Source organism: Vanessa tameamea, chromosome 25, assembly GCF_037043105.1.
Source record: "Vanessa tameamea isolate UH-Manoa-2023 chromosome 25, ilVanTame1 primary haplotype, whole genome shotgun sequence".
NCBI lineage: Eukaryota > Metazoa > Arthropoda > Insecta > Lepidoptera > Nymphalidae > Vanessa > Vanessa tameamea.
The window spans coordinates 2,437,744-2,454,728 of record NC_087333.1 but is presented as its reverse complement, the minus strand read 5'-3'; the positions used below and the strand labels follow the sequence as shown (position 1 = coordinate 2,454,728).

The 16,985-nt window shown below is 31.4% G+C and overlaps 1 protein-coding gene across 1 annotated transcript in view; it reads left to right on the top strand.

Annotated features, from left to right (window-relative positions):
• The first annotated feature begins 92 nt into the window (after positions 1-92).
• The window catches only part of LOC113401796 (dystonin), a 265,057-nt gene continuing 248,164 nt past the window's right edge, over positions 93-16,985 (top strand). Inside the window, exon 1 of the mRNA XM_064218869.1 lies at positions 93-583. Within this exon, the coding sequence (XP_064074939.1) occupies positions 481-583 (103 nt within the window). The 5' untranslated portion in view covers positions 93-480. The remainder of the gene's footprint in view (positions 584-16,985) is intronic.

Below are 16,985 nucleotides of genomic sequence, written 5' to 3'. Positions count from 1 at the left end.
CATTTATTCGGATAATACACAGCGTGAGCGTGCGCGGAAACAGCTGAGCGATGGTAGCGACAGCCGGTATCATTATGAACTAGACAGTCGCATCATGTCTGCCTGCCGGTTCGGTGTATGACGTTTGGTGGTTCTGATAACCTAAAACAATTATTATTTGCTCCGTCCATTGGGATTTGGATGATTTTTAATTGATTTTACACATCGGTTTATTTTTTGTGTCAAGTTACAGTGCTAGTAGTGAATTATCAGAGTTTACAAATTCGAGATACGCAGTGCCGTATCTTTCGTAAGTTTTGTACAGCGTTTATCGATTTTCATTTTACAATGAGCGTAACGTTTTGTTTACTTTTTATTCGTGTGTAACGTCGTCTCTGAAGTTTTTTATAATGTGCGGTATTCGGCCCTAGTGTTGTGGTGGGATTCATTCAATTATGTGCGAGAGTTCGGGCGAGAATACGTGTTTTGGATGACAAAAACATGGAATTCGAGAACGATTTCAGCTTGAAAGAATGGGCGAAGGACAAGCCTTTGTCCATTTTGCAGCTGGACCCGGCAGACCGTGCCGTATTAAGGATAGCAGGTTAGTTGCCCTTCATCTTCAAGTGTGCATCTTGTGTAAGAAGCTCCTATGTAGGTACGATACAACGTCCTCGCGGAAGTTCTAAATTCCGCAAAATATTTCAGTATTAATCATTCTCTTATCATGTATTATGATACAGAATGTTTCAAATTAAGTACTCAGTAAATACGATAAAAGTAATAGTCTTTATTATAATAAAAAACACGCGTCCGGACTTAGTATTGTAGGTATTTTATTATCGTGATTAATTACTTGTGACCTCGCGAAGTTTTCGCTTTCAAGTGATAATATACATCCACTGATAGCCTCGCTAGACTCTATAAAGAACCTTTTTTTTAAATATATATTTACTATATAGATGTATGCAAATATCGTCTTAAGACCAATATTTTTTTTTAATAATTATTATGCGTCTACCTTTCATTCACATCTCAATAACTTTAATCCTATAACGGATTGGTTTTAAATTTAGAACATCATATAACTTGCAGTTTTATATTTCTTGAACCTTTTATCGGTTTTAAAACGAAAGTGTTGGCTATGATATGTGCATAGATTTTATCAATTATATATTTATAGTTAAATTAAAAAAGGTATATAATTTTCGACGCTCCATTTATTTTTACCTATTCTTTGTGCAAGCTAATATTGCACGAGTTTTGAATTGATTACTGTCACTATTGTAAGAAAACTATAGTTACATTTTGTGTTTTTTTTTTAATTGACTGAAAAGTATTGCTTTATTTTTATGCTCGTGTAGTTAAAAATGGTGTCTAGTAACAATGTAACATAATAATTAATTGTATGTTGCTAAATATTCAATTACGAACTTATTTTAGGTATAATACCTTCATAATGTTCATATTGACTTATAGGTATATTTATTAATCGATAAACAGTAATACTGTAAATTGATTCGACCGTTATTTAAAAGTAAACATTTGTATATTATTAAGAATTTATGGAATTTTCAAATTATATTCAATGATATTTTAAATGATTTTGAGTATTACCGAATATCCAAATAAGTACAAATTAAGGATTAAGTAGAAACATTATTTAAGAAATTCACATTTACTATTCTAGAATACCGTTGAAAAAGCCGACAATGCATATAAACCCCGTAGCTTATAACAATACAAATTACGAATTCAATGAAGGGTAACTTTTTTTTTATAACGGCCAGGTACTCGTTTCGTAAATGTATTTCACAAAAAAGAATACAGATTATGCAGATATTTTATCCTCGTGGCTCGAATATGGTATAATATATCAATACTTATTTATATATAATAATATATAAATAAGTATTATAATTCAATAATTATAATACCTATTTATAGAACGTATTCCACGTATCACGTATTCCAATGAATCCGTTATGGGTGGGTGGTAATTACCCAGACGGTTTTGCACAAAGCACTAACACCAAGTAAACCTTCTATTATAACAAAGTTTGTGTTATAAAATACTACAGGTATCTATTCTTTTATAACACGAACGTTGGAGACGTTTAATCTCATTACTAGTTATGGGCTGTTTATATAAAACCCGTTATTGAGGCAATTATATACTTTTTATGTCTCATTTTTTGTGACAGTATAAACTGGAATAGTATGATAAGAATTTTGCGTAAGGTATAATTATAAAAACTTTTTTTATTAATTAATTTCCAAAGTAATAATGGTCACAGAGTATATTTTCTGCTATAAACAACGACGAGTAAAAAAAAAGGTCTTCTAAACAGTTTGTTTCGCACGGTATAAATTAAACTTCAATTTTTTTGTGTTGATCAGTAAAAGGATATGTTTGTTATTTATGAATTTAAAAATATAAAATAAGTTCATCAATTCTAGAAATCAAATTAGAAATGAAAAAGAAAGACGTTGCTACACGCTACAACTCAACGCTTAGTAATGAATCTAATGAAAAAATAGCATTGAAGTTTAGGCGTATAGCCTATTTAACAAAATGAGACAAGGAATATGTGAAGAATGAATAAGTATAATATAATACGAATCGTAACTATAAATAAATTCTAATTAAATCGAATACGTGATTAACATTATATTTGTGTTTGTTATGTGATAGATAGGCTATCGTATTGGCCTTTCCGATTAAACTGCACCCTACGCCCTATACTTCAAAGGAAATCAATATAATGCCGGTTTTTCCTAGAATGCTTACTAATACATCTAAATGTCCGTCTATGCCTATGTCCATGTACAAGTTAATCGTGTTATAATATTGCTGTAATAATATAAAAATTTCGTTATTACGTTGCTACGAGTGGCGATTAAAATTGTATCTTTGAGAAATCGATTTTTTTAATAGCAACACTCATTAATAAGCGTGTGAAAGACGATATGGATAGAAAGATTGTCACTTGTGAGATGACGTCCGACAGAGAAGTATGGAAGAAGACATGCTGCGCCGACCCCAAGTAAAATTGAGATAAGGGCAGGAGGATGATGACTTATTAATAAGCGTATTGAAGACCCAGCTTCAATTAAATAGGAACGTCAAGTAATTAACAATATTTAATATAGTTTACAATATTTATTTTTCCAGTTTTTATTACAATCATCCATTATCTTCCGCTTTTCAACCCAGATTAACAATTCCCATGTCAAATTCAAAAATATTCTTCCTCTACTTTTATTATAAAAATTTCAAACCAAAAATTATTCATCACATTTATATAATTCTGTGATTGAATATAACTCAATAGCTAAAAGCTATACAACCTTAAATGATTATTTATAAATATTTTATATAAAATAATTTATAGGCTTACAGTATATTAAAAAGTTTATTAGGTTTATTAGATATATACGTACTATGTACCTATTTAGTAAAATAATAAACTATTGTATACTGTTGATGTTATCATATGAAGAAAATGTCGTTACTTGACTGTACCAAAAAGGTGTTATACCGCTGAACGAATGAAGTTACCATTACGGAAGAAACCGTGCGTCATACGATCGATTTTACTCCTACACTCTACCTAGGAACACAGTTAGACTCTATTCCATTTATAATCTAGATTACAGCGGAGGCTATTGCAAATATTACTAACGAAAGGAATAAAGAGAAAACGTTCTTCTTAATTCTAAAATATAATGTATTCTGTTATGTGTTTTCTATATTTAGCCTATTAGTTAGTACAATCTCCATAATGATTGTACAATTGGATACTCGACTTAGGTAGACCTCCCTATCTATGTACCTCAATCTGTACGTATTTTTTTAATATTACATAAACTAATTAATACATATTATAAATATGAAAGATTGTGAGTTTGTATGTAAATATATCCTCGCTTTACTATTGAAAAAAATCTTGTAGTAAATCTAGCTTATGCCGATTTTATTTTGTAAGCAAATATCGTAACATTTTAAGAACACTTGGGAAAGGTCACGAATAAAATTTAAAATCGTAATCCTTTAATTTAGATTGTGATGCTACCTGGAAATAAAAAAAAAAACACGTTGATACATCAAACTACTAAACTCAATTAAAATAGTAGATATACCAAAGGCACAGGCAACATGTCTGTGTAGATCTGTGATAGATCTATTTAGAAAACACTGGGAACTGAAGTTTACAGTGGATTGGACGCTGGGTAATTTTTTAATTAATGAGACAGCTGATTGAACGCGCTTTTCACATGAACTATCAGCCCGAAGTGAATAATTACTTTTATGTTAGGTGTTCCGTTGATTGAAGAAGGCTATATAACTTCACGCTACAGTCCAAAGCAATCAAGAAGTGACCATAAAAATAAAAATAAATTATATTCAGACCAAATATGTATATCGGCGTATCAGTTGTGTCAATAGACAATTCCATCATAAAGTTTTTTTTTTTTTTTAATTTAATATAAGATTCAAATGGAATCAAATTAATGGCGATCCGTCGATGATGTTCGACCACGAAAATTTGATTGGTTGTTTGACGTTCCGTCAGAGTGACATTGACAGCAAAGAGTATACAATCACTCAACTAAAAATTGATAGTGTCGATCGATGACGGCGCCACAGTCGTCGTCATGTATAACTAATATTACAAGTGCGAAATGAAAGTAACTCTCTCTGTTACCTCTTCACGTTTAAACCGCTGAACTGATAAAATTTGGCATGAAGATAATTGGAGTCTCGAGGAATGACATAGGTGAACTTTTTAATTCACCCCTTGGAGGGGTATAAGTAGGAGTGACGGTATATCTATAGGTAAAGTGTTATAAACTTCGCGCTGGTAAAGCCACAATGAGCTAGTTATATATAAAGATAGAAAGACAATTGATTAAAGCTAAAATGGGATTATAGATATGTAATCGAATTAGAAGATCGGCTACAGACGATCGTATTTCAGATAACATGGCATGGCTAAGGGCCATACATTTGGATTCAATTTAGTTCAGTCTCCACAAGTCGTATAGCATAGGTTGTCTGTTTAATTAAACCAAGACTAAGGGTTCGATAAACTTCGGATAAAAAAAATAACAGTCTCTAAATTTTTTACTTTTAGGCAAATGCTTCATCTATTACGCTCCTCGGGTTTGGTTATTCATATGGCAGAATTACATCCAACACTTATAGGATTTGTCACGACGTTTTCCTACACTGTCGAGCACGAGAAAACACAAATTAAACACATAAATACTCGGCTCAAGTTGATTGAAGCCCCAATCTTTGGTTAAAAATTAAGTCTTCTAGCTACAGGCTATCTAACAATGTTAATGTAGGTTTCTTATTAAAATTTATAAAAGTCTGGAAAGATCTGGAACTGATAACATTTTTTTTATTCGGATTGAAAACAAAACTCAGGCCACTCGCTTCATTGACGCTATAAGAATATATCCAGAGAAACTCAGAGAGATGGCAGCCCTACGTATAGCTTTCACCATTGTGACTCCCATTACAACCGTCAAGGTTCGCTGGCTATCAATAAGGCATTTGAGTTTTCCTCGAGATAATGATAATTACGGAATGCGGATGTAAAAAATTGTAGATTAAGTGTAATAATTGCTGATCTGTAAAGTTACAAAGTTAAAACGAGGTGACAACTGTTTAACATAAATTGGTGTTCTTAATTTAAAAGAAACCTTTTTCTATTGCTTAAAAGATTTATTAGAACCAACCAATTAAATAAGTGTTACACGACCCGTAAATGTAATCATCGTAATATCAGCGACACACTTTTAGAGATAAATATATAATCCAAAAATAACAAAGGTACTGCGAAGAAAAGTCTCGTGACAGTGAACACATCAATTGGATTGTTAATAGCATTCTTTCTAACAACCGTAAGAAGCCCAGCATGATCATGTTTAATGTATCTGTGACTGATACCGTAAGACCCTTATCAGATATGGACGACGGAGGATATGTCCAGGCCATATTGAGAAAAAACTATTTAGTAGTCTAATGCGCTTGACATTGACTGTTTTATTGGATTACGGTAAATAGTCGCGACACGGTGGTTTTGCATCGACTTGACGAGAATACGCTATGAAATTCATACTAGATACTAAGTTATACTGGACAGATATATACATATGTAATGATTTTTGAGCGATAGTTTAATTAATGGATGTAGAAGCATTATACTTACTTATTGATTATTAAATTAAACACTATCACCCGTTCGGAAAATAAAATACTGTCCTGAGGAGAACCATTGAAAGAAATTCGTCGGATTTTTTTTTCTTATCAATTAGGTATTTGCTTCTTCGTGAATTGTTATCTTTCCGGTATCTTACATTGCATCTCAATTCTTAATAACAATATTACAAGTAAATAACATGTAACTTTATCAACGGTTATAATAGAATTATTCCTTTTGTCGACTATATAAATTAAATCAAATGAACATTTTAGAGCTTTGTATTATAATGTGAATTAAAAAAAAAAATTAGTTGAATAATAGGCTATTATTCTTATAAAACCAATTGAACCAATAGTAACAAGAAGCGATACTAATTTTGAATATAGAATCAAATAATTAGAAAACGGCTACAAATATATGTTAATTTCTCTAAGTATCACTGTTTTGCGTTACTCCTTTCATCCAGTTACTAATTATAGAACGTTTCACACAACATCCGTTGTACGAGTGGAATATTCTACAATAGAATTTAACCAATGGTTAAATTATTTTCGGTATAAAGGATATCGGAGAGCTTGGACTCCACAGTGCGTAAGAAACGGATCCGCCTATTATAAGAGTTGACGATTAGTTTAGTTTTATTTATTTACATTAGTCTATAAATGACGAAGGACGTAAATAATTCTCATTATTTTTATAATAAAATTAATTTATAACCAGGAACCCCTCTTGGGTGATTTACAACCTGTATCTGAGACCATTTTTGTGCAGATATTTTATTAATGTCGTCTCAATGAAGGACATAAACTACTGTTTATACTATTATTTTTACCGTTAAGTTTATACTCAGGTTTACAATGTAAATCTGAAACAAATGCATTAGATAAAATAAAAACGTGGGTAACCCTTACCTGAAGGTCGCAGGTTCATATTCTAGTAAATATGACATTTTGTTAAGTAAATTTGTTAGTTTATGTTCATTCATCAGTTGTTATATGGTCGAATGTATCAATATTTAGTCTATAGGGACATCAGTAGTTTTATTTCTTGCATTGCAAATAACTTTGGGCGACTGTGACCATTCAGCATCTGGTAGCACATTTGATTCGCCGGTCTACCTAATATAATAAAAAAAAACCGCTTCAATGATCATATGAAACTGTGTATCAGTATAGAGTACCGTTAATAGTATTCTTGTAATCTTCTCCCTAACAATAGATAATCCATTGCCCACCAGTGTCACAATATTACGGGCAGTTCTTTATGTATTCAATATAACTGCCATTATGGACAATCTTTATAGTATAATGTAGTCTCAGTAGTCATAACAACACAAGATATACGATGTAATTTATCTAAATTCGCTCACAGAACACTATAGAACATTTTTGGCGACCAGATTAAACATTTTCAAGGTCATTTTGTTAATGGCATATAGTTTAAATATGTACATACAATTAGAAATAACTTGATAAACATTATCATCAAATGTAAACCAGTGAAACTAATATATAATAAATCAAACAATTATTTTTAAATTTCGAATTACAAGGTCCTATTAAATTGACGAACGTCTCGTAGCTAACGTTTACAATATTTTATAAAGAAATTAACAAAAGGAATTACATATGTCTAAAGTTTTTTTTTTTTAATTTGCCGGTACGTTCTATGATTTCTATTACACTCTAATATATTCCTGTAAGTAAGTAGGTACTGTACTGTGTAATAATATCTCATACCGGGGAAATTACATTAAAAAAAAAACTTTATGACCGGAAATGACACGGAATAGTTATAAAAACAGATCGATGACCAAAGTGTACGAAAACGTTATTTACAACTCATCATAATAACAGTACGTCTACTTGATTTCAAAGTTTCATTATAATAAAAATAGACACAATTGACAATAGACGTTTGCGGTTTTCCCACAAGTGTGTGATAATGAACACATATCCGAGTGTCTCTAACGACCTTATTATTTTTCATGTGGCTGCTTTAATGCGTCGTAATTTTATGTTAATTTTTTTGTCATTATATTGTTACATTCCTTAAAACCTCTTTTATCTTGAACTCATTTTTTGTCAACACAAGAGTACGTTTTTTTTCTAATTAAATTGTTTTTTTTTTGTCTTAATTATAAAAAATAATGTGTTGATATTTGCAATGTTATAACATTTAAATGTCGATTTCAAATGTTTCGAATTACCAATAGACGATCGATAAACCGATACCTGGTCTCGTAATGAAAAAGAAAAACTAGTTGGTTATTTTTTTTTATTATTTATTTAACTAAGAGTAAAAACATTCATTCAAGACCATAATATACACAGAAATAAATAAAAAACAGAAAGTCAACCCTCTGACAATATATCTTTATTTTTCTGTAAATATAATATTTCAATTTGAAAATTTCTGCGCGTCTAGACTTTAATCTATCAATATATTTATCAAATTAAAATGTTAATTAAATTAGCTTACGCCAAACAAATCGACAAATTTTGCACGCTATTGGTCTGGTACTTACATTTTGTGTTAATAAAATGCTTATTTTATTTAAATTTCAACATGAATAAAATTTGCATGTAATAGTTATGACACTATTAAATTTAATATTCATAGATACGACCCGTTTTTCTCTAATTTTAAGGACAATTCCTTTATTTAAGACTCGTGGCCCGACCCGGCTTCGCATGGGTGCAATTCATTAATAAAGAAAATTTATACCTTTTATGCGTTCAGAAATAATGTAACTTACTACCAGTGAAAGAGATTGATGAATTCTCTAAAGACATACAAACAAACATATTTTGCCTCTTTATAATATTAGTCTAGAAAAACAATACTCTAGGTAGCGAAAGCTTTCCTCGTCTTCTAAAATATTTTTTCCTAAAGGAAACTATTACAGACACCTTTAAATGTTCTACTAAGTAGAACCACCAAGAAAGCGACGATCATTAATGCTAAAAGAAATGGGATTGAAATCTGTCAGCATTTTTTTACGAATATGTAAGCATAGCTTAATGTAAAAGCTCTAATCGACACGCGAGCTTTACAAGCCTTGCCGGTTAAGCCCGTCAGTGGATCATACAAAGACTGCGGTTGTACGTTTTGACAATAAAACCACGCAAGCATGTTGCTTCTTGGCATATCTACTTGTTGGTAGGACTTTATTTATGCAAACTCATCTGGTTAGGTACCACCCACTCATCATATGTATTCTAATGCCAATCAGCAATACTTAGTATTGTTGTGTTTCAGCTTAAAAGGAGAAGCTCGTGTTACTATAATTACAAGGGACAATCTTAGCTACCAAGATTGATAGCGCATTGGTGATGTTAGGAATGGGTAAAATTGCTTACGGCGCTAATGTCTATGGTTGGTGATGACCACTTTCTAGAAGGCGGCTTTCCATAAAGAAATTAATTTAATAATCTTTACAGGACTACGATTTGGCTCTGTTTCAAAACCAATAAGCCGCAATGATAACCATTTTCTTTGCCGCAAGTTTATGCCTCGCTTGGAGATCAGGGCCTTTACAGCAATCAAAGTTTACCTATTTAAGTATGTATATTGTTTTAGCAATAATTATTCAATTTGAACTGGTTTTAACTAATTACTTTGAACGGGGATTGTTTTTATAATATGAGGTATCGCCATGGTTCCAGTCAATAATGTCAAACGAGTCGGATTCAACCGTTTGGAACAGCTTTCATATTCTTGCATTTCAAGACCTTGGTAATTTAATCTTCACTCAGAAGTACCAGTCGGTGAGAAGTGGTATGTATGAGTATTTTCGGCTAGGCTAAAGAGAGAAATTAAAATTCAGTCGTAGTCGTTTTGGAAAACCTTTTAGTATCCGGTATGGTAGACATACTAATGTCTTAATTTTTCCTGTTATTTTATTACTCGTATATATATAATAATTATGTTATTTTGTACGTGAATACTTACAAACGACCCTTCGTATTCTTTAAATGAATTAAATAAAATCTGTATCTACTACTCTACGTTGCTTTATATTCCGTATGCATGTGATTATACCGATTCATACCAGATCAAACCGGAACACAGCAACATAGTATTGATATTTGGCGGTAGAATAATTGATGAGCGAAATCCGGGTAGGCCTGCAAAGCCTAAAGACCAGCCACCGTGTAAATTTAATTTTATAATTGTATATAAAATATCGTACTGTATATCGAAGTCTTTAAAATTATATTCCAAATATTGTCATTCCGTATAATAACCAAGCAAAAAGTTAATACCATTTCAATATAAATTTATTCTAAGGTAAGGTTACCTTACTATATTATTCCATTCATACGATCCACACGAGCAATTCGGTCAACTAAAGTTTAACGATCTAGAGAGGATGTTCTTAATAAGTTCGTTGACATTAATAAATGACTGACGAATTGTTTGCAAAATCGACTAATGTGGTATACATATCTATTCGTATCAACATAACGTCTCATATACGTAACGATCATCATACGTAAAGAGAAATTGCGAAATAAAATAATTAAATTCGTGATATCTTTGTACATACGATTTGAAAAACTGTATATTGTGATAGATTGTTGAGGTTTCCCAGTAACCAAACACAGAAAACGTAGATCAAAATCAAAACTAGAGAATTGAAATACAGTGCTTAATTTTTTTTTTTATATTCATTTAAGGATACCTGCATGTGTCAGATTCAGTTCTGTCACTAGAACGTCCACCAAACAATGAACTTCATTTATTAAAAGGGGATAATTTTATAAGTGGGTACTATGTATGATTACATTTAATAGATTAGAAATATAAAGATTAAAAAAATAGAATTTATCCGAATTAGTTAATTATATACTTTTAAAATTGTTAGACATACTTCATATATATTAGAAATAAATAAATTATAGTACATTTTCAGCTACATTAAATGTCAAATACTTTAAACATATTGATATATTTGTAATATTAAATAAAACCGATTGTTCTGTTTTACTTGTATTCTAATTTTGCATGTATTGTCTTATTGTATGCCTTAAATAAACCTAACACTTTAATATCTTTAAATGATCGAAAACACCTGAGCGTGACCAAGTCATATAACAATACCAGTGCAAATAACTCATGATTGCGAAGGTGTGGTCTTACTTTATAAATGAATCCGCAGCCGCTTTTGCCCCGACTGCGCAGATGTGTTCGACGCTTAAACGTAAGTCATAATAGCACAGGTGAACGTTGCGCAGCTGCGTGATTCACACACCATGATATTTTTGTCGTCACTTCGAAACCTATTTCTGACGATGTCGAAATATGACTATAGTCTATTTTCAACGACAACTTTATCTTATATTGTAGACAATATTTGCAAAGGTTTTGACTTTGAACATATTTACATACTATTCTCGTTTGAATAAAGAAAATAAGGTAGTTTTAATATTTTTTTTGATATTTGTAACCATTCCTTTTTAAATATTAATCTCTGCGTTACAGATTCCTTTACACCATCCCGAAGAATTCCGATCCTAATCTGCTCCAAGAATGACTAGAAAAAGGCACTCAATCATTTCACGCCCACATTCCATACCTTTCTTTCTCAGGAGCAATGGCATCTTATAATGGAACCATCTTGCTGAAACGTATCGAGTTTGCTTCGACGATAATGGATCAAGAAAATCGAAGTAAAACAAAACAAGTGTGTTCAAAGCAAGGCTCCATATTTTACAAAGGTTAAGCGTATCATAAATTCATAATGCAAATTAAGTTTGAAATTATGGAGTGGTATAGTGTTGTGGTAAAGTTTTTTTGTTGTAAAGTAGCCTAGAGAAAACTCATCATTTCTCTTGTAATGAAATTAATGTTGTGGTTTGCCAAACATTCTAGTAATTTAGAAGTTTCGTGTTATTCCCAAATACCAGAATTGTTACAACATATGTCAATAAAAAACTTGTTTTAGAAAAAAAAACAGAGCAATTTGCCAATCCGGTTTCTAGTGACAATAGCTAGGAGCAGATGAAATTGATCAACGATTCTTCAAAATAAACATTGTTTAGCTTTCAACCAGAAGACACTGATGTAGTTTCGCCGAACTTGATGGTATTTTTTTTTGCTGGATCGCGATGTAAATTTACGTACTTTTTACAGTTGCAATAACTTAATGTAAAAAATCACAAACGAAGTCTTGCAAATGTTACCTTTAATATAGCAAGAATCTAGATCAGATGTTAATTAACCCATTAAATTTATTCAATAGAAATATTCCGAAACGTAAATGCATTATTCAACAAAAGTGTTTATAACAAATCTAAGCTCAAGACTCTTACTCCTAATAAAATATATAATACTAAACAGATGTATTTTGTTCAGTGAATTCATACACCACACAACGAGATGGACCTGTAAAGTATTACGCTTCTTATTGGATTAGAAATAAGGTTCAACATTAATTAGCAATTTGTATATTTCGAGTAAGAGTTTATATAAATACGACAGTCATTTTAAAAGGTGTCGATAGGAAAATAAAACGTGCATTAAAATAATATTCTGCTGTTGATTTATTTGAAAGCTTTTATTTTTACAGTGTGATGTTAAAAGGAAGACTTAGTCCTCGTAACATAATCACCATGGAGCGATTCCTGTTAATTTAAACTAATGTAAAATAATTTTAATTTAAAATAATTGTACCCCTTCTCACATTTATTTTACAACCAGTCCTCTGTCCAAAGGTTGGCTAGAAGAGATCGCTGCTTTAGCGATAAGTCCGCCTGTTGCCCATGTAACTTTTGTTAATTCGAATGTCAAATTTAGTTTTAGTATTGGTGTGCAATAAAGAAAAAAATACATAAAAATATTTATACAGTATTTACAAAGACAATTTATAATTAAAATCAAGTAAGGCTTCTAGTAAAAATATGTACCGTACAAATGACCGAAATAATGGCATGGTAGCTAAAATGATAGCATCTGCATAGCAGTTATAGATCGCAATTTTGACTATCTGTGCGTAACAATAAACCAGTCCTTCTGTCACTAGTAGGGGCAAGACAGGTTGTTTTAGTATCTTGATTTTCAGATTATTTACATCATGAACAAAGGTAAACCGAAAATAAAGGATATTCAAAAGAATGCCAATCATGAATATATTCGAAGTGAGCCTCATTATAATATCGAATAATGTTTTAAAAATTACAATTGGAAATGAATGGAAGAGAAATATGTTTTGTTTCATTTAACAAAGGTTTTAATTTAAATACGTAAACTCTTGTAGGCTCGTTTATTGTTATTTAACAAGATTTAATGACTTGAATTAACGCTATTGCCGGTCTGGAATGTAGATTTAACCAAGAAAGAACCAGCAAGAATCAAGACACATCAGTTGTAATGATGATGATGGGAGAAAATATTCCGTAATGAAACAATTTAAACAAAAAAATAATTACAGTGTTGAACCACAAATTAATTCATAAAAAAACACAAACAAGAATTGAAATATTGTATTATTAGTATAGAATTTTTAATTTTTTTTATAGCTTCGGAATTTATTCTAAGAACTCAATGTGGAGCAAACATCATTGTCTTAAGGAATAATTAATATCCTTTATTTCTCGTGATCCTTCGCTCTTGAAATATACTAAAACACGTTTACATTCTACTTGACAAAAGTATTGTACTTTTGTTCGAGAGTGAAACTGGCCTTGGATCGCTGAGACAAAGAAGCGCCGCTGCAAATGGTTTAACGTCTCTCTATTCATTTTCCATTACCTTAACGAGTAGGCCTCTCGTTCGTTTTGTCAAATGGTAATTACTTCGAAAATTACATGTACGCTTGATGATTTTAAAACTGGGGTTAGTTTGCTTTTGGCACAATTCTGTACCTGCGCTTTTGAGACAAATTCGTGGTGATTATTTAAATAGTCACGAGTAAACAAGTGGGTAATTAATCTTGTCCTAATGGCCGTAACAGAAATGGTTCAGAATGTACGTTGCGGACATTTTAATTGTTTCTATATCTATAGATATACAGTTGACCAAAATCATACGGCATACCTCAGGATAAGTATCGATACAGTAACAATACTGAGATCGAACGTGCTCGGTTAAAAGATGTCTATTCGGTCTCGTGAATATAAATCGTAATTTAGTATATCTAGGTCAAGTTCTCCGTTAATACGGATTAAATTTTATAAAGTATACTAAAATAACCCACTTAATGTTATTAGCATAAAACAAATATATGCTTGCATGCAATAGGTTACGTTTCGTAATTTCTGCATTGCGGCCACGTAATAAGCATAATTTTTCTAAGATAAAATGCAAATCTCGTTACATTTTTATGCAAATTGCAATAAACTATTGTAGACGATGTATGCATTATTTACACAATGGAATCAACATTTGTAAAAACCTTAATAAAAACAGAGTTTGATTGTATGTACATACACAATAGACACAAAAAATTTGAACCTTCTCGAATTGTTTGCAAAATTCATAGCTTGTTTTGTCAGTAACGCAAAAGTAAGTTTAAGAATGCCTTTAATGAATACTGAATATAATACACAGCGCTAGGATAAGCGTTAAACATCGCGTAAAAACTCTATACAAATTTGCAAAATTACGGTTTTAATTTAAACTCATCCCTAGCTTATAATTTAGGTGACAATTCATTTTTATTTTATTTCCTTGAAGGATATATTTCAAAAGTAATTTTTTTAGAACTCCTGTTACGCAGAGGATGCTTTCGTCTCTCTATCAGGATAGTCAAAAAAACTGTATTACATATTCAACAGACGCAGTCGAAGTCGCACGAACTCACGTACTTTGTAAGATCAAAGAGTAATGACCCTTATAGAGGTTATCGAAACCAATCTGCAATATCCATTTTAGGTCGGACCTATTTATGGTGGTCTGGATTTTAAGTATGATCAATAATCTAGATATATACGATTGTGACGTCAGACATTAAACGTTATCACTTTCTTAGCAGAAGTAAAATATAAATAAGCGTATTCGCGAATTGTCACGATAGATATTATCTGTCTTTTGGCACAGTTCATAACATACTTATAATCTAATAAAAATATTCAACAAAAATTGGTACATAATAAATATGATAACTGAGACGATTTATTTTACCTGTATAAAGATAATGTTGTTTACAGTTCAGTGCACCTGCTCGCCCAAAAAGCGCCACGAAAGCGCTTAAAACTAACACATCTTCCGGTAGTAGTCGTGCTATTGTTCTCTTATTTATAGTTTCCGGACTCTTAACACGCTGCAGTACTTGGTTGGTGCGTGACATTTATTGCTCTTTTGTATGTCTTGTTTAGGTTTATCGTACGGTGGTCCATTTTTGGCGCTTTGATATAATTTAAATGTTACTAACAAGATACACGTGGCTTAGTCTTTTTTATTACAATAGGATCCAATTTTTACTGTATAATTGGAAACATCGAGTGACTATTACCATTCGGAGACATTAACGACTTTATCAATAAATGTTGGATCTTTGGTCACAGAATGTCTTCTTCTTTCTTATGTGAATCAAGGATGGCAGAAAGAGAGATGTTTTTAACTAACTAACGTTATAAGAGGGCGAGGTCTGACGATTCTGAGTATAATATCGTAATTGTGGAACTCCATTTCGAACGTCTTTATTAGCAAGACAAGGTTATATTTTTTATTAAAATAATTTAATATTATTATGGTTAATATAACAAGTCTTGTTTAAAACTGCCGTTTTTACGCGAGTTTACATTAATTTTCATCTTTACGACTGACTAGCGAAACAGTTACAGAGATAAAGATCATTATTCAAAGTGCTTCTTTATCTTCTTTATTCAGAGTTAATGCTATTACTGCAATCCATATTACTTTTAATTCACACACAGCAGCCTCAAAACCAAAACGTAAGATTACAATATAAGATCACGATTTACGTTACCTTATAATGTTACTTCTACTGTGTTCTATAAGAAATTGTAATAACTTAAATGTACAAGATAACGTACCTTCATTATTCTGTATAGTGTAGTCTCAACTAACCCAGACAGCCTAGTGGCTAGACCACGTAAATTATAAGCAAATAGAGCGATTTCATGTGATTATACGAGCTGTTAAAAATTTTAAACCTTCGTTTAGTAAATGCTAATTAGATCTGTATTAATTCTAAAAATGAAACGTTGAGATTTTTTTTTATTTCTATAACCAGACGAACAACTCTTTAAAAGCAGGCGATACTAGTGCTATATTTTATATACAATAAAATTTACACTAAGACACACGGGGTGGAGCAATGTAGAGCGGCATTGGTATTACAATGCGTATATTTGCGTGTGATTTCTTTTGACATTCTTAATGTTTAAATAAAAAATGTTCTTGGTGTTATCTGTATATTCACGATCAATGTATTTGTTAATAAGTTGGACGTTACTGATTAATTAGTTCTACGAAGACATAGCATCCCCTGTGCCCGTTGCTTGCGGATACAATTTTCGTATTAAATGTTATTCTAAAATGCATTGAAACCCAAGAAGGGTTTATTTGAGTTATACGTGTTTATACGTGTATAACCTCGCGTTACGAGTAATTAAATTATTAAACCATGTAAAAGGATTAACCCAATTTAGGTTCCGCTTGCCGAGGTGTTACTCGAAACTGCTTTTTGATACATATTAATATGGAACATGAGTTATATGGAGCGAAAATGATGTCACTGAATTGAAGAGTCACTTATTTTCTAAACACTTTACCTATTATTGAACCACCATCGTTTCTGGCAGAATAAGTCAGTCTTAA